Below are 24,915 nucleotides of genomic sequence, written 5' to 3'. Positions count from 1 at the left end.
CCAATGTACTAGTACTTGTGCAAGATGTTCTCTATCTTTCTGAAATGTATAAATATGAGTGCATCCCTTGATTGCCAAGGTGTCTCATTTTTCCCTCAGAGAAGACATTCCCGCCTCCCAGTACATTCTCTTTAATAAACACTGCAGTGGGCCTTGATCATTTTCTTGTGGTCCATCATTTTCATTCCACGCACTTATTTTACAATACAATACAATAGCAGAGTTGGAAGGGACCTTGGAGGTCTTCTAGTCCAACCCCCTGCCTAGGCAGGAAACCCTATACCGTTTCAGACAAATGGTGTTCCAACACCTTCTTAAAGACTTCCAGTGTTGGGGCATTCACAACTTCTGGAGGCAAGGAGTTCCACTGGTTAATTCTTCTAACTGTCAGGAAATTTCTCCTCAGTTCTAAGTTGCTTCTCTCCTTGATTAGTTTCCACCCATTGCTTCTTGTCCTACCCTCAGGTGCCTTGGAATTTGTGTACTTTCGTCTTGTGTAATGACCAAACTTTCAAAATGATAGGCTTAGTTCAGTGCAATACTTGTTTTGCAGCTGTCTTTCGCAGTACTCTTTCCAAATTTGGATACTGCCTTGTTTGTAAACAAATTACTAGTCTACATGAACAGATCACCTGTCTAGAATCTCTAATCTGTGCTCTCCAAGCAGAAATTAGGTGTCCAATTCAGCCATTCCACTCTATTGAGCTGCCACGCTAGCAGCCCCCTCTACCACAAAGATCCTGCCATAGAAGGGCAGTATGGACAGCTGTGGGATCTGGCAGGGTGAGAGCTGTGAATCACAAGTACAAAGCTTTGCTGTATCCCAGCATAACAGATGCTGTGCCCTGCTGACCTTAATAGGAACATTAAAGTGACAGGTCAAGGTAGTTGTGATAATGATAATTCAAATAAGCAGGGGATCGGGTTCCAAGATGAAGAACTTACTTTGGAAAGGGGAAAATGGGATATTAACATCAGTCACAAAAGAAGAGCAAGATATCCAAAAAGAGAAGCCACCTTCTGGTTGGTGATTCAATGGTATGGGATGTAAATTTAGGAAAGAATATGGAGGTTTTGAAAGAGGTCAGGTGTCTGCCAGGTGCTATTGCCAGCAGAGACAAAAGGCATATTCTTAAGATAGTCAGGAATGCCAGTAAGGACTGTGATGTTAATGCTATTATACATCATGGCGCAAATGATCTGTCCCAAAAAGATGTACTTTCTATGCAGAATGATTTCCAGAGCTTGGGGTATGAACTTAATAGTATGGGTTGTAGGCTTATCTTTTCAGAGGTTTTACCAGTATATGAGGAACAAATAGGAAAGGCCAGCCTGTAGTGGAATATAATGTGAGGCTACATCTATTGATCTGGAAGGAACCACTGAGGTCATCAAGGTGAACATCCTGATAAATTCAGGAATCCAAATCAAGGAAATTCTGCAAATTGTCTACCAACCCTCTTCATGGACACATTCTTAAAAAGGAGCCCTCTGCCTCTGATCAATTAGTTCCACTATTAAACTGCCTTTATCATTTAGATTTTTTTTCTAAAATTCAGACAGAATCTGCATTTATAGAACTTAACCTTATTCAGGAATGATTTGTTTAATGACCGCTCTCTATTTATTAAATCATTTTCAATATTAAAACTTTTCTAAGATATTTTAGTATCAAAACCTATTAGTCCGTAACCATGGTACAAAGAAAATAATATATAGGTAATCACCTTCATCTATCATCCTATTTTATAAAAGACAGTAACTGAAATTTATCATTGTTTTACATTTAGCCTTATTTTTATTGTAGCAACATAGGTCACTTACTGTTTTGGAAATATTTCAGCCAAACTATGGTATAAACGCCGTCACTATAGTTGCCTCAAAGGTGCTTTTTCAGGAGGCAACTGGACTTTCATGGTTTTTTTTTTTTTTACTTTTGAAGACAGTTTTTTTTTAAAAGAAAAAAATAAAGAAAATCCAGTTGCCTCCTGAAAAAGCACCTTTGGGACAACCATGACTTGGATGACTGAGAATATCCACAGACATCCCTATAGTAGCATCATCCTACTTTTACTGACCTGGAAGGAACCCCTGAGACCATTGGGGTTAACATCCTGCTGAATTTAAGAATCCCAAATGAAAAGAATACTTCTAGAATGCCTATCCAATCCATCCAAGCATAAAATTTGGGATGGTTGATATAGATGCATTTGTTTGCAAGCAACCAAGCTCAGAAAGCACCAAGAACTCCCAGTTCAAGCCTGAGCTACAATTATTGTCTTCTATCGTACTTGATTAGACAGGATGTTGGAAGAACATATTACAATAACCAGTAAAATGTACAATTACCATGGTTTCCTAATTTTTTGGGACTCAAGGACACATTTAAACAGGTGGGGTTTATGAAGCCATAGGTAATTTCTAACCTGGAGAATTTTATTTCCACATGTTCAGACAATGAGAAATATGATAGAGGTATACAATGTGGCTATTAAGTTGTGTGTAAGAGGCTTTAAGAGGAAGCCTTAGAAAGCTAGCCTGCAGGTGATATTCCTAGTCCTTCTGTATCTATTCTGGGTCTAGATATCCATATTTATAATGTGATTGTGATGGTTGTGTTATTATTGAATTGAGACAAATCCAATCAATCAACCAATCAATCAATCTGAGTTGCAAGATTGCAGTAAAATCAAACCACAGAGAATACCCAATAGTATATGAAGAAGCTCAAAATAATCACACATCATACACTTGTGTAGACAAATATATACCCAATAGTATATGAAGAAGCTCAAAATAATCACACATCACACACTCGTGTAGGCAACTATATAAATGGAATGGATGAATAGATGGATGAATAAATGAATGAAATTATTTCTGAAAAATTCAGGAGTATGAATAAGTCTGGAAATTAAGGTTGGTAGGAATGCCTTCAAAAAGCCAGTTTGATACAGTAGTTAAAGCACCAAGCTAGAAAGAGAGAAGCTGAGAGTTCAAGTCCTGCCTTAGACATGAAAACCAAATGGGTGACCTTGGGCCAGTCACTCTCTTTCAGCTCACACCACCTCACAATGTTGTTGTTTAGAAAATGGTGTTCACCACCTTGAATTATTTGTAAGGATAATAAAGGTGAAAAATACATAAATAAAATCACCTTTTTGTATTCAGTTGGTGCAACGTACAGGAAAATGTCTTCTACTATCGCTGTCTCAACTTCTGGAATCTACTTCTTCACTTATACTTCAGCCTCAGTCTGTAAGGAGAGAAAATAAATTTCAGCCAGGCCTTTATATTTGGCAAATCTTTATTTTTGATATTATTTATACTGGTTTTTAAACTGGTTCTCTTTTGTCCTTCTTGTTTTTAATTTTTTTTAGGAGCAATAGTCAACTGAAGTGCTCCATAATATTTAAAATATTGGCTATCCCTGAAATAAAAGATCATCGCTGCAAATGCTCCAAATACCCTCCTCTGTTTCTTGTTGGATTAAATATTCAGAAGAGATGTACTTTAGAGAAAGGTGTCTCTGAAAGGCAACTTCTAAATACAGATACAGATTAAGAAAGTTGGAAGGGACCTTGTAGGTCATCTAGTCCAACCCCCCACCCACCCACGCAGGAGACTCTACACTAGGCATGTCCAAAGTGCGGCCCGGGGGCCAAATGTGGCCCTTTTTCAAATTTCAAGCGGCCCGCAGCCTCTTCTCCCCACTGGAGTTATTTGTTTAGTCTTTCATAAAATACCGTATTTTTCAAAGTATAAAGATGCATCTTTTTCCCCTCAAAAAAGAGGCTAAAAATCTGGGTGCATCTTATACACTGAATACAGCATTTTTTGCCTCCCAAAACTCTGCCCCCTTCACCAAAATGGCTGTGCATAGCCTTTAGGAGGTTTTCAGCAGTGACGTGCAGTCAGGTGAGGCAAGTGAGGCACAGCCTCACCACTCTCATCATGAAAAAAAAAAGTAAAAGGAAAAAGCTGAGCTAGTTGCTGCCTCACCGTGGATGACTCTGCTTAACCTCACTGGTGCTCTCCCTCCCCAAGTGTAGTGACTTCCTCCCCAGGCCCCCATTCATTTCTCTCTCTCACACACACAGCTGGATAAAACTATATAAAAATCTAGCCCAGCTTCACTGATTACAAGTTTGAAAAGGCAACGTGGCTCCACCTGCAATCAAACTACACTTGGGGAGGGAGAGCACAAGCAAGCACTGAGGAGACCACAGGAGGAGGCAGGAAGCCAGGCAAAGAGCCATGCTGTAGTACACACACTTCCCCTCAGCCTCTTTCTTTTGGAAGGCTCGGCTCGGCTCCTCTCCGGCTTCTCTGCCTCTCCTCTCACCCCAGCCTGCCAGCAGGAGGTGGTGGGTGGGCTTTATTGTGTTCCAGGCATTTCCCACCCAGACAGCAGGCTGCATTTGCAATGGTGGAGGTGTTTGGGAAAGGCAGCAGGGGAATGGGGGGGGGGATGGCAGAGGAGCTGCTTTCAAGCCACTGGAAAAGATATCCAATCCAACTTTTGTGTGGGGGGAGGTTTGTTTGAGAGTGAGTGAGAGAGGGAAGGGGTAGGAGAGATAGTCCAATCCAACTTGTGTGTGTGTGTGTGTGTGTGTGTGTGTGTGTTTGAGAGAGGGGGAGGAAGGGAGAGAGGGAGGAAGGAGGGGAAGGAGAAGAAAAAGAAAAAGAAAGAAGGAGCAAAGGAGAAAAACAAATGCTGTTGCTTTAAATTGGCACTGAGCATGCCTGGCTGTGGAATTCTGGGAGTTGAAGTCCACAAGTCTAAAAATATTTGAAACTCAGCACTGTGTCAGTGCCTCACCAGTCATAAACCTCACCGCACGTCACTGGTTTTCAGAGTGCTCCTGGGGGCTGTGGAGGGCATAAATGAGCAAAAAACGGGCCATTTTTTGCTCAACTTTGCCCCCCCCAGCCCCCAGGAGCACTCTAGAAGCCTCTTAAAGGCTATTCATGCCCTTTAAAAAAAAGGCCCATTTTCGTGGGAGAGTGCAAAAACTTTTTTTTTAATTTGCCTCTTCAAAATCTTGGTGCATCTTATACTCTGAAAAATACGGTAGTTAATTCGCATTTAATGTTAAGGGTTCAAAGAATGTCAGGCTAAATGATCGGCCCCACACATTTTCACCTCACCAAATCTGGCCCTCCTTGCAAAAAGTTTGGACACCCCTGCTCTACACCATTTTTGACATATGGCAGTCCAGTCTCTTCTTGAAAGCTTAGAGTGATGAAGCTCCCACAACTTCCGAAGGCAGCTTCTGTTCCATGGATTCATTGTTCTCACTCTCAGAAAGTTTCTCCTTATTTCCACCTTGAATCTCTCCTTGGTCAGTTTCCATTCATTGTTCCTTATCTGGCCTTCAGGTGCCTTGGAACATAACTTGATCCCTTCATCCCTGTGGCAGCCCTTCAAATATTGGAACACTGCTATCATGTCTTCCCTGGTCCTTCTCTTCACTAGACTAGCCATGCCCAGTTTCTGTAACCATTCTTTATATGTTTTAGCCTCTGGTCTCCTAATCATCTTGGCTGCTCTTCTCTGCACTTTTTAGAGTGTCAACATCTCTTTTATCCCTGGAAGTTTCCTATCAAGGGAAATGGAAATGGCAGTTAGGGTTTGAATGAGCGAAGTGCTTCAGAAAGCAGAGTCAGGAACAAAAATATGAAAAATCAGAAATAACCATTTGAATCAAAGTTCTCCTGACTTCTCACTCTCCAGCCTTTCCCTCCTTCAGAGTCACTCGAGCAGCAAATGAGGCTCCCAGAGAGCAGGGGTGCTGCAAATGGCTTGCCATTTACCAGAGGCCTTTCTTTTTCCCGCCATTTTCCCCTCAGCAATGTGTCCGGCTGAGAAACTGCTCCCATTTCCTCAGCCTCTCTGAGAAGCAGCACGGGCAAGATGGAGGAGGAAAGAAGCCCTCCTTTGCACAGCCTGGCCCCCTTTCCTGTGGGTAGAAGCTGAGGGTCCTAATCTCCCTCTGGCTTCTGATGCACAAGATGGAAGCCATCTTGCTTCCTTCTGTCAGAAATTCAGTAAGCAGGAGGTTTTTCATGGCTCTGGTGCTGGTCCCATTGTGGCCTTGGCTGCAGGGTCAGGACTGGCAGTTGCCTTTCCTGGAGAGGTACAACCACAGGCACTGTAGCATTTTTTTTAAATAAAGTGTTTTCATTCTCCACAATGATGACCACCCTCAAAGAAAGAAGGTGCAATTTGCCCTCCCTGTTGAAAGAAAAATATCACAGACACAAGAGCCCAATTTTCCCCTTCTGTCAGCCCATTTCAAGGAGACCAAGCTTATAAAAAAGGCCTCAGTGGTAGGCAGAAGCCTCATAGCAAGCAGATTAAAGACCTTCATTTGTCTTTATCAGATTTTAGATTTATAGCATGCCTTTTCTGTCTGATCCTCCCTTCATCTTAACCACAGCAACAACCCTGTGAGGTAGGCTGGGTGGAGAGAACGACAGCGGCCGAAGGTCCCCCTAGCAGGGTATGCTCCAGATCCCTGGCCTCCCCACTCCTACACCTTTACCATCACCCCACTTTGGCTCTGGGGCTCAGAGAGGGTGGCTCCCTACATCTGCATATTAATTCTCTTACAGTTGCGTATATTTTTGAAAGCCAGAAAATGGATAACATAAGTAAGGGGCTTAATGTCAGGCCTGCAGCCATATTCCTTTTAGGATCTTTGGCCTGCCACAGTCTCTCTCTTATTTTACTATGCTGTTTCATTAGTGGGGTAATTGGGAGGGGGAATAGTAAGGAGTAGAATTGTAGAATGTGTTGTTGTCAAAAGAAGACATTCCTTTCTAGAAGCCCAAGGTCATCTTTTGTCTCCGCACCTCTGTCCCTGACCGGAACTAGATGGGTGGAAATGCCAGCGTGGCAGTGGAAGATTGGACCATGTGATGGAGTTGTGGGTGTGGGGCAAGATCATGAACTTTCAACTGGGTGGAAAGCCCAGGAAGCTTTCAGATTCAGGTTTTCCACAGATTGTACCAACATGTCTCTCTTATTAAACTGGAACTTTGAGGAAAGCTATGCCTTGGACTCTGATTTAATTTTGGATGATATTTGGAACGCTGACATTTAATTAGGGACGTTGTGGGACTGTGTTCCTACTTAGCCCTTTTGAGGGTTGGGTAATTTACTACCCGGAGAGTCATAAACATTGCCACATCCTGCACTCAGGAGCTGCAACTAACCTCATGTACAATTAGCATCTTAGATCTGCTAAGTCTTCCCTGAAGGAGGAAGCAGATTTGATGTTTAAGGGTTCTATAGCTGTCCTGCAAATTACACTGCTTGTGAGTCTACAGGTAGTCCTCCGGTTAAGACCATTTTTTCAGCAAGTGTTCAAAGTTAAGATGAAGCTGAACAAATGCTACCTATGATGGGGTCCTTAATGTTATGGCCTTTGCAGCATCCCTATGGCCATGTGATAATGATTCAAGGGTTTGGCCACTGCCTCACAATTACAACATTGCCACATCCTGCAATCATGTGATCACTATTTTCAACCTTCACTGCTGGCTTCCAGTAAGCAAAATCACTGGGAAAGTCAGTAGAAGATTCAAATGGCACCCATATAATGACAGACCTCTGCCTGGATAAATTTATGTTGTCACTGATGGAAGAAGCCCAAAACTACCCATGTGTTTGAATCTTTACTGTAGAGAGAAAAAGCATGAAACATGCTCTTTCTAATGAAAATGATTTAACAGAGTTTCCAGAAGGTCTTTTTTGTAAAAGCGGGCTGAAAATATCCTGTTTTTGGCGTTTTTACAAAAACCGTCAAATTAACACTCAATTTGTGAACTATTGGAAAGCAGTAGGAGAATGAAATTTTATATTCAGAAACCTTGTGTTGCTAAGTTATGATGCACAAAGTTTCACATTTCCCATACCTTTCCTTCCAGAGACATGGAATGACCCATTCTTTTATTAACAGCTGAGCACCATTTGTTTTGTCCTTCATTTCTCATGAACGGAAGATTTATAATGTTAATTAAATTGGTTGTATAAATACCATCTGAAAATAGATGCGATATCATTATACAAAGAAGGTATATCGCAGTACCAAAGCTATTTTCAGATGATATTTATAAAACTACTTCAATTAAATCTTCCAATCATGAGAAATGAAGAGCATGTCACTGCGTTAATTGGTTTGCTAGCCGTGCTGAAGATAATACTGCGCAGGTCATAGGCCTTATCAGCAAGTGATGTACTGCGCCTGCTCACACACATTCCAGACAGAGACTTCTGAACTTCTGTTCGTCTGCCAAGGAGGTGGGCAACAGAGCTCTTGCCAGAATGTAAGAATTTAGATAGTAAGGTTTTGTTCATTTATTTTATTTTCATATTAAAGTTTGTTTTCATTAGAACTTGTTATCGGGTCTTATTTTTGCTTTTCTGAAGATATGCTATTAGGAATGCCGACGGTCTACACCTCGTTAGCTCAGGATGAAATTTCCCCTGACAGAGCAAAACAAACTGGGCTCAGTTGCAAGTTGTCTCCCTTATTCATATGCTTTGATAATAAAAACAGATAAGATGAATTACATTTATTAAATGCTTGTGCAATATCTTGCCAAATGTTCTTCAGATCTTTTACTTCAGGAGATAGAATTACTGTCTCAGCATCTGTCCTTTGCAACAACACCCTGCCATATATTTGGATGGCCTGATTTGCTGGCCTTCCTGAAGACTCTGAAAAACTGATTATTATTTTTTTTACCCTTGCAAGCATTGGGCCATAGAATTAGATGAGGCTATCTATAAAGGTTTGGGGATTGTCTCATTACCTTGTAAAACCAGGACAGGCAGTACTGTTATTTGAAAGTATAAGATCACAGAATTTCCCCCGGGCCACTGAGATGCCAAGGAGAGTGAGACTCGAAAGAAACAGCTTTTTATATATGACCAAAGTAAAAAGACTGGGTGACAAAACTATTATCTAAAACATACAGACAAAATGCATGTAAGGAATAGCCATACCTAGGTAAAGTTCAGGGGTGTGTTGCTGCCAACGTTTCTGCCGGTTCGCGGCGTGCATGCTGTGCGCATATGTGCAATTGCCTATAAATTGTTCTGCGCATGCGCAGAACATTTATAAAGGACTAAAAACCATGCCAGCAAGGGCAACCGGTGATCCAGTTCAGGGGCGTGGCCTGCCTGCCATCCCTACTGGTTCTGTGACCCAGTCAGAATTTCTACTATTGGTTCACCCGAACCAGTTCAAATCGGTTGGAACTCACCTCTGGTAAAGTTTGTCTAGGAGAGTGATGGTGAACCTTTTTTGGCTTGCGTGCCAAATGTAGGGGGAGAGCAGGGGGATCAGATGTGGGCATGCCACACCCATAATGCAATGCGCAATCCCCTCCAGTACACATGTGTGCATGACAGGCATGACCCCCCCCCATTTTTTGCATGCTTTTTTCACCCTCCTGAGGCTCCAGAGGCTTTCTAGGAGCCTTGGGAGGGCAAAAACAGCCTCCCCGCCCGCCAGAGGCACTCCGGAGGCTTCAGGAGCTTCCTTGAAGCCTCTGGAGCACAAAAAAACCCGCCCCTATGGGCAAACCAGAAGTCCATTCCCGAAAAAGACACTAGGAACATGGAGGCTGATTGGAAAGATGGTTTTTAATGGTGGATAAGACTACATGGTTTGAAGTCCTGGGGGGGAAAGTACATGGGGGAGAGATATATACCCTCTTATGGACTCCACCTTAGAGCTTTCCGTTCCTGTGTAAGAAATGTATTCTGGTTGGTGGTCAGACTCCCAGGGGGCGGGGGTCTTGGCTAACTTTGTAGGCTGTCTGTGTCCCAGGCTTGGTTGAGCCTTGCTGGGTGATGTAATCTTCAGAGGTGCTATGTTGTGAGTTGGGTATAGGGCTAATCCTACCATGTCCTGAGGGCCATGTCTTAATCCCATCACCCTGGAGCTGAAGGTGGAGGGGAAGAGAGCTGCTTTGTCTTTAAAAACATGTGTTCAATACTCTGAACTTAATGTGGGTGCCCTGGGAGACAGTTGGGCCTGCTGATAGTATACCTGGCTCCTCGCTATACATCAGCGGCCCTGCCTGAACTCCTCGAGCTGATCGCATCGGTGGCGGTTGAGACCCCCAAACTTTTAGTGATGGGGGATTTTAACCTGCCATCGATGGGAGAAGCATCAGAGGGGGTTCGGGAGTTCATGGCTTCCATGACAGCCATGGACCTGACTCAAATGATTCAGGGCCCGACACACGAGGGAGGACACACTCTGGACCTCGTTTTTGTCTCTGGCCAGTGGTTGAGTGATCTGGGAGGAGGGGACTTAACCATCACTCCCCTGTCATGGTCAGATCACTCACTCCTTCGTCTTGACTTCCCTGGTGCTACCTCCCACTGCGGGGAGGCGGAACCGGAAAGCACTAGATGGTTCCGCCCCAGGCGCCTGATGGAACCAGATAGGTTCCAGACGGAGCTTGGGCCACCTCCTGTAACCTTGACCCGCCCCCGGGTAGAGGACCTGGTGGTCGCGTGGAATAATGCGACTTCCGGGGCCTTGAACCGGGTGGCGCCTTTGCGGCCTCTCCGGCGGCAACGATCCACCCTGGCCCCTTGGTTTACCGAGGAGCTGAGGGTGATGAAATGCCGCAAGAGACGTCTAGAGAGTCGTTGGAGATCCTCTCGTTCCGAACTTGATCGAACACAGGCACGAGCCCATTTAAGGACGTACCTTGTGGCATTGAGAGTGGCCAAACGCCAATATTGTGCCACTCTCATTGCATCCGCAGAGAACCGCCCTGCCGCCCTGTTTCGGGTGTCCCGCTCCCTCTTGTTTCAGAGGCCGCGGGAGGCCCCTCTACAGGGCAGAGCAGAGGAATTTGGGAAATATCTGCAGGATAAAATCGCTCAAATTCGGAAGGATTGGGTCCCTGTTAGTGGTCCAATGGAGACGTCCGTGGCGAGTCTTGAGGAATCGACCTGGGAGGAGTTTGACTTGGTTGCCATCGAGGATTTGGACAGAATGCGTGGACGACTGCGACCCACCACATGTTTATTGGACCCGTGCCCCTCCTGGCTTGTACTGGCATCTTGGGAGGTTACACGTGACTGGCTCCTGGACCTAGTGAACGCCTCGCTGAGCGAGGGGTCTCTCCCGGCCGCCTTGAAAGAGGCGGTGGTGAGACCCTTGCTCAAGAAGCCTTCCCTGGATCCTTTGGAGCTGGCCAATTATCGTCCTGTCTCCAACCTTCCCTTTTTGGCGAAGGTTGTAGAGAGTGTGGTGGCCTACCAGTTTCCACGGCATCTGGAGGAAAATGATTATCTAGACCCGCGCCAGTCCGGCTTCCGCCCCGGTCACAGCACGGAGACGGCCTTGGTCGCGTTGGTGGATGATCTCTGGAGGGCCAGAGATAGAGGTTGTTCCTCTATCCTGGTCCTATTAGACCTCTCGGCGGCTTTTGATACCATCGACCATGGTATCCTGCTGCGCCGGCTGGAGGGGTTGGGGGTCCGGGGCACCGTTTTGCGGTGGTTCGGCTCCTACCTTTCTGGCCGGACGCAGCGTGTGTTGGCAGGGGAGGAGAGGTCGACCCTACGCCCCCTTACTTGTGGGGTGCCACAGGGGTCGGTCCTCTCGCCACTCCTGTTCAACACATATATGAAGCCGCTGGGTGAGATCATCCCTGGTTTTGGGGTGGGATACCATCTGTACGCTGATGATACTCAGCTGTACTTTTCCACCCCGAACCACCCCAACGAGGCCATCGAAGTGATGTCCCGGTGTGTGGAAGCCGTACGGATCTGGATGGATGACAACCGACTCAAACTCAACCCCTCCAAGACAGAGTGGCTGTGGGTACCGGCTCCCCGGTTCAGCCAATTAATTCCATCATTGGCCATCGGGGGCATTCAACTTGCCCCCGTGGAGCGGGCGCGCAATTTGGGCATCCTCCTGGATGCCCGGCTGTCCATGGATGACCATGTGACAGCCGTGGCAAGGGGGGCGTTCCACCAGGTTCGCCTGGTGCGCCAATTGCGCCCCCTACTGGACCGGGACGCCTTACGCACAGTCACTCATGCGCTGGTGACGTCTCGCTTGGACTACTGTAACGCTCTCTACATGGGGCTTCCCTTGAAATGCACCCGGAGGCTACAGTTGGTCCAGAACGCAGCCGCGCGGGTAATTATGGGGAGTACTAGGTACTCCCATGTGACACCATTCCTGCGCGAGCTGCACTGGCTTCCTGTGGTCTATCGGGTGCGTTTCAAGGTTTTGATAACAATCTTTAAAGCGCTCCATGGCTTAGGACCTAGTTACTTGCGGGATTGTATTCTGCCCCATACATCCCTGCGACCAATCCGCTCGCACAGAGAGGGCCTCCTCCAGGTGCCGTCCACCAGACAGTGTCGAGGGGCGGCGCCTAGGAGTAGAGCCTTCTCTGTGGCGGGCCCAGCCCTGTGAAATGACCTCCCCCCGGATATTAGGAATACCTCTGACCTCCGCTCCTTTCGTGTAAAGCTCAAGACCCACCTTTTTCAAGTTGCTGGCCTGGCTCAACTTTGATCCAACTATATCGCTCCTGACGGGTTTTTTATTTGGGATATTTTAATTGCATTCAATTTATTTAGGGGTTTTTAAACATTGTGTTTTTACTTGTTTTTATTTATCAGTTCACCTCCTCCTTGTATATGTCGTATATATGTCTTGGTATATGTTTTGTTATATGTATGTCGATATATTTATTTCCTATGTTTTGTTGTACGCCGCCCCGAGTCCTTCGGGAGAGGGTGCGGCTAAGAAATAAATATTTTTATTATTATTATTATTATTATTATTATTATTATTATTATTATTATTATTATTAATAATAATAATAATAAAGGCTAACAAGTTTATTCCCTAACAGTAACAGCTAACAATAAGACACACTACCTTACTGGCAGGCAACAGCTGAAGCTGCCGTCTGACAGCTCATTTTTATATGAGCTTTCAGATGGCTCCACCAATCAGCTGTTAGCTGCGTTCCACTGAAACTAGAATGTGCTAAGCATGCTCAGAACACAACAACATGTTTCTCCTTTTCTCATCCAGGGAAGTAGAATATTCTGTCTTTTTAATATTTCCTAGAATATTTCATTCTTTTAGGAGAGGAGTGGGTGCTAACTTTCTACAGTTTTCAGGGAAAATTTAATGTGGGAGCAAATAGATCTTTCATTCCAGATGGATGCTTTCTATTTCATTCCCCTACAGTTGATTTTTATGCCCAAATTATTTTTCCTCCATCACTTTTTCTTTGTTCCCCTTTTGTAAGGGACAGAGCAGGCCAAGAGGACACAGGGTGGCTTTCCCCTTCTTCAGACTCATTTGGCTGACTAGTGAGGCTCCCAGAGAGCAGGGATGCTACATGTGAGCTGCCATTCCCCAGAGGGCCTTCCCGCCATTTTTCCCTCAGCAACGTCTCCAGCCATTTCCCCCTCAGCAATGTCTTTGGCTGAGGAACTACTCCCATTTCCTCAACCCTCTGAGAGGCAGCAGGGGCAAGATGGAGGAGGAAAGAAGCCCTCTGGCTGGAAAGGCCTCCCTCGTACAACCTGGCTCCTTTTCCTGGGGTTAAAATCCAGGGGCCCAGATGTCCTCTGGCTTCTGATGCCCAAGAGAGAAGCCATCTTGCTTCCTTCTGCCAGAAATCCAATAGGAGGGAGGTTTTCATGGCTCTGATGTTGCTCCCACTTTGGCCTCTGGCCACAGATGGAGGATTAGCACTGGCACAGTTGCATTTCTCCACGAAGCACAAACACAGATACTCAGCATTAATTCTGTTTATTAATGTGTTGCTATTCCCCTCATGAAAGAACCCAAAGAAAGGAGGTGATATTGACACTCCCCATTGAAAGAAAAACACCACAAACATAAGCGCCCATTTTTTTCTCTTCAGTCAGCTTGGTTTCAAGGAGACCCAGCTTATAAAAATACCTCAGCCACAGGAAGAAGCCTCAGCCTCAGAATGAATTAGCTAAATTTCCCTTTATTTGCCTTTGTCAGATTTATACCTGACTTTTTTGCAAGAGCTTCCTTGGCTGAAAGTCCCCCTGGCAGTTGATGCCCAGATCCCGGGTTTCCCCACTCCCAGCTCAGAGAGAGGAACTGCCCCACATTTCTCCAGGGAGCTTCTGTGGCTGAGGGTGGGTTCCCCACTCCAGCAGATTCATTATTTTATGGTTCGGTGTATTTTGGAAAGCCATAAAATGAGTAATATCAGTAATGAGCTCAGTTAGGCATTTTGTGCCCCTGTGGGCTTGCTCAGGCCATTTATTGATTTTATTATACAAATCTATTACCTGCACTATACTACCTGAATATACTACCTGAATTATAAGCTAACTGAACAGGTAGAGTTTGCAATGCATAAAATAACACAACATGCACATTTATATACAGGATTTTAAGCTGAATAGCAACCCAGTAGCCAGTTTTAACTGGGTTTTAACTGTTTTTTTTCTGGCAATTTTTCAAGGTAAGAATTTATTTCCAGTGACAATTAAAAAAATTAACCTTTTCATTATTGGTGTGACAGATACTTGAAATAGAAAAACAGTAAGATCTTTAGAATAAAATAAACATTTAGTCATTTTTCCCTTCTATGGTGTTCCAGAGCGAGGAATAGCGCAGATCTTAAAAGGGGAGGGTTGCAGAATTAGTCCATATACTGATTCCTCACTGAGTTTCTCCACTCCTTCTGGAGGTTGCAATCTAAATGCCCTCAATAGGCTGGTGAACATAATGAAAAACTGAATCCTTGCAAGAAGTTCTCCCAAGCAGCTCCGAACACCTACAGTGAAAATAAAATAAAAGCATAAAATGAATAGTAGCAACTTTTACTGCCTGTTCATTGACCTTGGCCACCTTTAGCAACAATCCAAAAAAAGGTATCTCAAACTGGTGGAGTAAGTCTTACTTCACTCACTAGTCCCATACCAATTAACAGGAATGGACTCTGCCTCACTGGATAGTTATAAGAAATTTCATAAAACAAAGATGTATCCGTTCAAATCAAAGGCTTATCTAGTCCAAACTTCTGTTTCTATTGTGGAAACCACCCTGTTTCGCTGAAAATAAGACCTCCCTGGATAATAAGCCTAATTGGGCTTTTGAGCACATGCACTAAAATAAGCCCTCCCCAAAATATTGCAACACAGCAACTGCCATGAGGTGACCGTGCTCACTGCCTCCTGCACCTCAAAAATAATAAGACTTACCCGAAAATGAGGCCAAGCGCTTATTTCGGGAGGCAAAAGAAAATAAGAACCTTGCTAATTTTCAGGGAAACACAGCAGATGTTGGTGGGAAGACACCAGTAGGAACTGATTAGTGCAATTCTATTATTAGTATCCAATTTTTAGCCACTGTTCTCTTTTTTACTCATTTATCATTGACATTCATTAAAATAGTCCACACAACACAACTATCTTAGACTGAACCTTTTCTAGGATCTGGCTCCTCTTCCATACCCTATCAGGAGAAATCCTCAATCGAGACTACCATCTTTGCCTCAACAAAGAGTAAGGCGGCTTTATTCACATTTTAACATGCTTCAACTGATACATTGCTTTTTATTTTTCTTAAATCTCTTTTCCAACAAGTTTTAGGAATCCAATATGTGGTTTTTGCATCCCTAAATTTTCTAACAATGAAAAGAAGTGGCTACATTTAAGGAAGCAGTTGTAGGGGAAATCCCTTTGTAGGACAGAGTCAGCTTATAGGGGAAATGGCATCAAAATAAATAAATAAATAAATAAATATCTAATAATTAAGAGCAGATGGTTGGATTAGCTTCACTATAAAGCAGTAATCCATATATTTTTGTTGCTTTGCAGAACTCTTTTTATCCCCAATGGCTTGCCATTCTGCCCCACACCTCACAATACAGGCTTTAGGGATAAAAGGATCCATCTTTCTTGAAGCTTTCCTCTGACTCATCTAGCTGTCTTCTTCCAAGTCACTGTCCTTGGATGCCAGGCACTGTCGGCCCTTGATCCAGGTTGGTGAGGTCTGATAGTGTTGACTGCAGTACCTCAGAGGCTCCTTCCCCAGCTGTAGTAAATATACACGGAAGCCCTCATTTCCTGATCCACTTATATTTCCTCCCCTTTCTTCAAGCTGGGACCATTTTTTAAAACAAGAATAGAGAGGAAGCATACAGTCCAGGGCCACTGCAGAATCATCATTTGTACCCACCACAGATGTACTGTATTTCTGTTCTTTTTTAACCCTGCCAGATGCCCTGGGGATGAGGGTGGAGGGACCATAAGATACAGAGTACTGGGGCCTCATTTTTTCACACAGCCTCTCTGGGACTTTTGTCTCATCTTAGGAGAAATAAAGATGACTAAACTCAAGGTTTGACCACATATTCATTGGCTGGAGCTAAGATAGCTGTGTGTATTCCTGAGTTTTACTTAGATTAATTAATGTCAGGGGAAATTGTATAACTAAATGTTTCTTTCAGTTTTCTTGCATCCCCCACTCCATTGATCCAGTTCTGTAAAATGGGGAAAAAAAGATTCTTAATTTATCTTTCCCCAAATATCCAATGTATAAATGCTATTTTGCCCTTTAACACTTTCAAATGCAACCTCTTTCCTTACAAGCAAAAGAAACCTAATCCTTACTAGGAAAAGAAACCTACACTTTCTTTTTACAAAAGAAAAAGAAACCTACAGATTACCTATTCCAAAGGCCATAAATGCTTCTTTTGTGACAAAATGTCCTTCTTTGTCCAGAAAATGGTTGGGGTTGAATTTTTCAGGTGTCTCCCATTGTTCAGGATCAAAAAGAACAGAGCGCAGGTCCGGTAAAATCATAGCTCCCTAAAATGAAGAAAGAAACAAATGGAAAAATCTAGACAATAGCATTTGTTTCTGTATATCCTATTTCAAAATAATGTCATCTCAGAGCTGTTATTCTTTGTGTGTGTGCATATGTGGGTATGTGTGTGAAACAGATTTTATTCCTGTATGCTGAATAACCATTCACTAATTACACCACTGAGCTACATGCGCTAAAATGGAAGGATATAGTGTTTCATCTGATGCTTCTCTTTATTAATCATATTTTTGTCTTTATACTATACTAATATAGTGGTAAATGATATCCTTTTCCAAAATTAAATCCTTGGAATGGAAGTAAAAATCCTTATATTCCCCACCAAACAGTCAGAGCCCAAGAAGCTTCTTGGATAAGAAGCAAAATGTCTTCAAAGAAAAACCAGAAAGTCCAGTTCAAATCACCTTGAATGTTTCAGGTATATTCAAGTAGTCAGTTTTTGTAGTGGTTAAGGTTCTACCCTGGAAAACCAGGAGACTATGAGTTCTAGTCCCAGTTTAGGCAAGAAAGCTGGCTGGATGACCTTGGGCCAAGCACTCTCAACCAAACCATCCCACAGGGTGGAGGTTGTGGGAAAAATAGGAGGAAGGAATATTAGGTATGTTTGGTGCCTTGAGTTACTTATAATAAAGTCAATAAAATAATAAAAATAATGAAAAATTAATCTGATGTTAATAAAACAAATTCTTCAAGCACTCCCTTTGCTTAATTTGCAGGCTACATCTGCCACCTCCTTTTTTATTTCTTAATTTGTACCCTGAATTTATTATTTTTAGAAATAACTAATCTGCCTTTTCGCTTTGACTCCCATCTCTTCATAGGAGCAGCTGAGAGGCAAATGGGGAGGTCCTCCATTGAGAGAATTTGTCTCCTCAAAGTCTTGGGTGGGTTGTGCTAATTTTCCCAATGAAAGACCTAACAGAAGGTCTACTTTGAGTTACAGCCTGGAAATTAGCCCAGTTTACAGCAAATAAAAATGGTCATTTCTGAAGTGTATGTATATGTGTCAAAACAAAAGAGAGCCAACTCAGTTGAAGAAGAAAGAAGCCTTGATGGTTTGATACAATAGTGAAAGAAGTGAACAGACAATGAAGTTTAAAAAGGAATCCTCATTCACACCTAGACATCAAATAGAAATAATAACCAGAAGGGTAAACCGAGGCCCAGCCAATGGTTTCCACCATGAATGCTGTTTTATATTACCAAGAGGGAGCAACCTTGGATGTGAATGGATGAATGTCAGACACTGAATCATGTAAATGAAAAAAAAAAACTGTAAAGGAGAAGACTTAAGCATTTAACAAAAGTAAGTCTGAGAGGACAGGCTGCCTACAAAAAGGTCAGCACCTAGATATTTTTCTCAAAACAAAAATTCCCTTAATGCACTTTAATATTAATTAATGATATTTGTCTTCATCTGTTCAGTCTCTGTGTCACAATGTATACACATACATCCATACACACACACACATACATACATACATACATACATACATACGAATGAAAAATATCTAGACACGATTTTGGTTATTAAACTGCCTTTGTTTGATCATCTTACGCAATCAAAAGCACATCTTTATTTCAAACATAAACCAGCATAAGATAACATGAGATTATAAAAGTAGATTATGCAAGCATGAGGAATTAATGTCAGTGATTAGGGAACTGGAAATTTGAGGTGCAATAGTAAAAAGGTGTAACCCATGCTTAAATATGTTTACGGCCAGAGCTGCAAATGCTGCAACAATGGTGCCCACAGATGTCTGTCCAACATGTGGCAGAACATTTTGTGCTCGGATAGGCCTTACCAGCCACCTGCGGACACATCGTGGACAACCCACAACCTGTTAGATGTCAAGGTCCTCTTCGAACATGATGGACGAGCATCATGTTTACAGCAAATGAATGAGCAAATGCCATTTAAGCCACCAGCAATGGTAATAGGGAATTTTTCTTGGAATATTTTATTTGAATTAGCTGGACATGTGCTTAAAACATAGTTTAATGTTTAATTTCATATTAAATGTAAAATTTCAAAAATGGCTTTAGGTTGTAGCTAAACAGATAAACATGATTTAATTTTAAACAAGATTGTTTACAATGTCTCCCTATGCAGGAAATGCTCAAGCAGTGCAGTTATTAAATAATATATTTTTTTAAAGGGCCAGCACCTGTGCTGCTGCTGTTCCTTTAAGGTCTTTCCCTAGGCTAATAGCAACTGTTGGCTATAAAAGTTGAGCAGAGAGGCAGGTTGGGGTGGTATGTTAGTCTGTGGAACTGAAACGGCATGAAGTAGGCTAAAACAGGCAGAAATATATTATTCTCCAGCAGTAGGACTCACAAGGAGTAAGGTGGAGGAGCAGTAGGAGGAGGTGTAATGGATAAGAGTGAAGTAGTGAGCAGTGAGTGCAGTCATGTAAGTGCTTATGTGTGTGTTGCCTAAGGTTTTGTGTTGTTGGGTTGACTCTCTTGTGTTGTGGAGCCCACTGAGTGGGGTATACTTAAAAGTATGACAATAAGGCATTGAAACTTCTCAGGTGAGCTACTGGAAGAAAGCTTTGGGTTGGAAGTTGGCTTAGTGTGATAAACCAGAAGTCTGACAAAACCAGCATTCATACATTCTTCCTTAAAAGACACCCTTAGTATAACAACAAGTGGATCACTTTGATCGAAAGACTGCATTCCAACAAAATATTAGCAAACAGTGGAAGTTCAACAGATCTCTTAAAAGATTATTAGGGGGCTGGGGGCCAAAACATATGAGGAACAGTTGCAGAACTGGTTATGTCTAGTCCAGGGGTGTAAAACTCGCGGACTGTGAGCCAGATATGTCACATGCTGGCCACGCCCACCCCCATTTTAGTGAAGGGGGGGAAAGTTGTAATACGTCATGTGATGACAAAGTGTCATTCTGAGTTTGACACCCCTGATATAGTTTAACAAGGAGAACGGCTGGGATAACATGGTAGCAATCTTCCAATATTTGAGGGACTGTCACGAAGAAAAGGGGGTCAACCTCTTCTTCAAATCTGAGGGCAGGACAAGAAGCAATGGATGGAAAATTACGAAAGGGAGATTCAACCTAGAACTAAGGAGAAATGTCCTGAGATTTTAAAGAAGAGATTGGATAGTCATTTGTCTGGATTGGTACAGTCTTTTGCTTGAGGAGGGGATTGGAACATAGGACCTCTAATGTCCCTTCCAACTCTGTTATTCTCTTCTGCTATACTTGGAATTCAGAAAGATTCATACCTTGGGAATGAGAAACCCATTGAAGTAAACGTCCTTCACACATTTTCTTGGTGCTCCAAAGAATGTGACGAATTTGCTTCGTATAATCTCATGAACCACAGCATTGGTGTAAGGCAGGTTCTTCCGATCTCCATAACAGATGGAGTGAGATGGATCCAAAACTTCTTCTATCTCCTTGAAGACCTTGTCTGAGAAAAAGGGTAAAAAAAGTATCTTTTATTGAAGAGCTTATAAATTATCTCAGAAAATAAGTAAGTTGGTGAGGTTCTGGGGTGGGGATCCCAAATCACTGAGATTCTTCCTAGCTCAAGTCTGGAATTAAATCCACGGAGTCCGGGGTTTTTCTTTCTTAGCATTAGAAAGAGGCAGACCTCACATCATGTAGATCTTTTGCTTCTAAAGAAGTCTGTTTTGTTTTTGCAGACTTTACCTGCTGTCGTTCCTGGAATCCAAAGCAAAATATTCAGTCCTTCATGCAAACAGTAATACAAGGATGTCTTGAGGTTCTGGGTTGCTTGTCTTTCAGATTTTTTTTTCCTTGTTCAGGAGAGGACATTATTCTTACTGTCCCTTTAAAAACAAGGTATTGAAAGAACTGCTTGTCTTAGATCACTGCATCCACCATAACTAATCTATTCAAATTCAGTCATCTGCATCAGGGATTATTTCTCCTGAATGTTTCTTGGACTTTGTAGGCAGATTGGAGAAAAGAAAAAAAATAGCAGAAATGAGAGTACTATTCTTCCTTGCAGCCACAACAGCACTTCCCAATACGTGATAAGTCCAGGAAGCAGATGCAAGAGGTTAACTGCACCCAGTGCTCACAGTGGCTTTCACTCCATAACAACTGTGACTTCAGGAAGCGTTAAAGCTGAGAAGACAAGCCAAAGAACACTGGGAAGCCGTTATTTCTAGAGATCTCCTATTATCCCCTACATCTGTTGGGAAAGTAATTGAACACGAGCCCTGGAGGATCACATCAGTGGTCCAAATCACTCAAGCAGGGCACATGATTCCCCACCTAGAACATTGTGTTCCCTTCTGTGTGCAGCAACCTAAAGAGGGCTGACGGGAGTGAGTTTCAATGGTAAGGAGACTAATAATCGAGGCTGTAAGGAACAGACAAAGGAACAAGCTCTATTTAGCCAGTAGAACATGTGTATCTTCAGGCTTAAATATGATCCCCCGCCTTTTAGGATAATCCAGACAGAGTTGCTAAATTTGCATTCTTTATTTATTTTTTTACTGTCAAAGTCAAACCTTTGACTGATTGATTGATTGATTCATTTATTTATTTTAGAGGATGAAAAAATAACAAGTCTTCTAACAAGAGTGGCATTCCTTTTCCCCTCCTCCAAATTATATCCAGTTTGAGGAATGAGTTAGAATTTATTACCCTCCCAGGACATCAGTGATTTAGATGAGGGATTAGACTCATCAAATTTGCAGACGACACCAAGCTGGCAGGAATAGCCAACACTCCAGAAGAAAAACTTAATGTACAAAAGGATCTTGACAGACTTGAACACTGGGCCCCATCTAACAAAATGAAATTCAATGGTGAAAAAATTAAGAATCTACATTTAGGCAAGAAAAACAAAATGCAGAGTTATGGTGTAGGTGGTACCTGAGTCAATAGTAGTAATTGAGAAGGATCTTGAAATCCTAGTGGATAAATTTGAGTCAGCAGTGTGCTGCAGCTGCCAAAAAGGCCAATGCAGTCCTAGCTGCATTAACAAAATCAAGATCATATGAAATGTTATAACAAATTTATAATGCCTTGGTAAGACCACACTTGAAATAGTGCATCCAGTTTTGGTTGCCACAATGTAGAAAAGATATGGAGACTCTAGAAAGAGTACAGAGTAGAGCAACAAAGATGATTAGGGGACTGGAGGCTAAAACATACAAAGAACATTTGGTGAAATTGGATATGTCTAGTGTAATGAAAAGAACGACTAGAGGTGATATGATAGCAGTCTTCCACTATCTAAGGCAGGGGTTTCAAACTCAATCACATCACAGGCTGGATCGTAATGTATCACAATGTTTTTTGCCTTTGCAGAGCCGGGGTAGGTGTGGCCTGCACAGGCCGTATCCGACTTGCGGGCTGCCAGTTAGACAGGCCTGATTGAAGGGTTTGGCACAAAGAAGAGGGAGTCAACCTGTTCTCGGAAGCCTTCAAGCAACCGATGGAAATTAATCAAGGAGAGAAACAGCCTGGAACTACTGTAAGTAGAAATTTCCTGAAAGTTAAAACATTTGATCAATGGAATGACTTGTCTGCAGAAGTTGTGAATGCTCCAACACTGGAAGTTTTAAAGAAGGGATTGGACAAAAATTTGTCTGAAAGGGTATTGGGCCGTGATGGCGAACCTATGGCACATGTGCCACAGTTGGCACATGGAACCATATCTGAGGGCACGGGAGGCATTGCCCTATGTTACCTCCAGCAGGCATATGTGCACTGGCCACCTACCATTCGGCCTTCAAGATGACGTGGGACTCCATTTTCACCCTCCCCAGGATTCAGGAAAGCTTCCAGAATCTGTGGATGGTGAAAATCAGTGCTAACGGAAGTTTGGAAACAAACCTCCAGTTGGCCGGTGGGGCCATTTTTCTCCCTCCCCAGGCTTTAGGAAATTTCCTGAAGCTTGGGGAGGGTGAAAAATGGCCCAACAGGCCTACCAGAACTCTGGAGGCTTGAGTGAGGCCTGCACACATGCGTGGGGAAAGCGTAGGGAAGTTGTGCGTGCATGCGCCGAGGGGGGGCATTGCATTATGGGTGTGGGCACACAGGCGCATACTTTCGCGCACGTGCACGCCCTTTTGGCACCCGAGCAGAAAACTGTTCACCATCACTGATATAGGGTTTCCTGCCACAGCGGTGGGTGGATTAGAAAACCTCCAAGGTTCCTTTCATACAGTACATGCATATTCTATGTAGCGTGACATCATAGAGCAGCAGTTCTCATTCTGTGGGTCACGACCCCTTTGGGGGTCGAACAACCCTTTCACAGGGGTCACCTAAGACAATAGGAAAATTGCAAAATTACAGTTATGAAGTAGCAACGAAAATAATTTTATGGTTGGGGGTCACTACAACATGAGAAACTATATTAAATGGTCATGGCATTGGGAAGGTTGAGAACCACTGTCATAGAAGAACTGCAGTTCCCTACTAAAAATTCTACTTTATTGTCACCTTGGATATCCAGATGAGTTGCCATGAGTAGCAATGCCCATTGCAGAGCACTACTAGTTGAGTCTGTCCCAGCGATAAAGAGTTCACCAGTGCAATGAGCCAAGTTGTCTTCATCAAAAATAGAATCTGGATCATTCTTGCTCTATGGTTAAAAGTGAGAAAGATGAAATGTCATTTCTAGATATTTTCCATATTATTACCACTTCTTCCCCAAACTAGTGTTTCTCCTTTCTAGTTCATGGTCCATTTTCTCTGTAGAGATTGAAGCTGTAATCAAACCATCAGGATGAAACAAGGTGAGAGACTGTTGATAAAAGTGGGACATATTTGTGAAATATAGACCCAATATAGATAAATTTCAGTAGAACTAAACATTAGGAATAATTCAGACACATTGTTGAGCTTGCACTGACATGGAAGGATGTAGTGTTCCATCTCATGCTTCTCTTTATTAATCATATTTTTGCCTTTATACTATACTAATATAGTAGTAAAAATTAATTTCCGAAATTAAATCCTTGGAATGGAAGTATAAATCCTTCCATTCCCCACCATCCAGTCAGAGCTGAAGAAGCTTCTTGGATGAGAAGCAAAACGCCTTCAAAGAAAAACCAGAAAGTCCAGTTGCCTCTTGATAGAGAGAGAGAGACAAAAAATCACCTTTGGGACATACTTATGACCACTGCAGCATCCCCTGATCACGTGGTTTACAATCAGTTGCTTGACATTTAGAATGGTTGGAGTGTCCCATGGTCATGTGATCACTCTTGGCAACCTTCTGCCAAGCAATTCCAAACCAGATTCACTTAACCTTGTTACCAATTTAACCACTGCAGTGATTCACTCAAGAAATGTGGCAAGAAAAGCCATAAAATGGAGTGAAAACATATTTCTCACTTGGCAACATACATTTTTGGCTCAGTTGTGGTGATAAATTGAGGGCTACCTGTACTTACTTTCTCCATTTGAAGCAAATAATAATCAATGAAATCCTGTGGTTCATGCTGGCTCTGGTACTCCTTATGGTGTGTGATCTCCTTCTTCATAACAGCAAGTATACTCTCCACAGCAGACAAGGCTTTTTGCTGAGGCCCTGGGAGATATTTCATGATAAATGGAAATATTTCATAAATCTACCAGAAAGAGAAAATAAGTCCTGTTACAAGACAGGTCACATGACTCATAAATCAGTTCCTATAAATTACCAGTTCAGCCTCATGTTCTGTCCCATATCTGACACTGAACACATTTCTTTGAACTGAGTACATAAATGTATAGAATTTCTGTCCTAGGTTAGTTCTCTAAATACATATTGCCACCCAACACTCCATTTTAAATTCCCAAAATATTTGGGGAACTAAAGTGCCTGCCACCTTGCAATATTATCTGCTCCCAATGGTCCTCATGTACATTTAAAATTATTCAACTTTAAGCTTAGTGATCAGTTAGTTTAAAAATAACCGTATACATATTGCAATTTGAGAATGAAAAAGAAAAAAATAATTTAGTGAAATACAATTCTGGTAATTCTAAAGAGTCCATTGTTCTGGCTAATTCTGCACCACT

At 42.7% G+C, this 24,915-nt stretch overlaps 1 protein-coding gene across 1 annotated transcript; it reads right to left on the bottom strand.

Moving 5' to 3' along the window:
* Positions 1–16,005: 16,005 nt before the first annotated feature.
* LOC309393797 (cytochrome P450 2U1-like) lies at positions 16,006–24,395 on the bottom strand (the record flags this gene model as incomplete). The annotated part of the gene is made up of 5 exons (XM_081956294.1): positions 16,006–16,100; positions 16,735–16,876; positions 20,145–20,332; positions 23,350–23,491; positions 24,306–24,395. 5 exons carry the CDS (start codon positions 24,393–24,395, stop codon positions 16,006–16,008), a joined length of 657 nt encoding a protein of 218 aa, XP_081812420.1.
* Between the last annotated feature and the right edge of the window lie 520 nt (positions 24,396–24,915).

This window comes from Natrix helvetica (genome assembly GCF_964273705.1).
Source record: "Natrix helvetica genome assembly, chromosome: 5".
In the NCBI taxonomy this organism is placed as follows: Eukaryota; Metazoa; Chordata; class Lepidosauria; order Squamata; family Natricidae; genus Natrix; species Natrix helvetica.
Note: the sequence above shows the minus strand (reverse complement) of the source record. Positions and strands in the feature narration are given on the sequence as shown.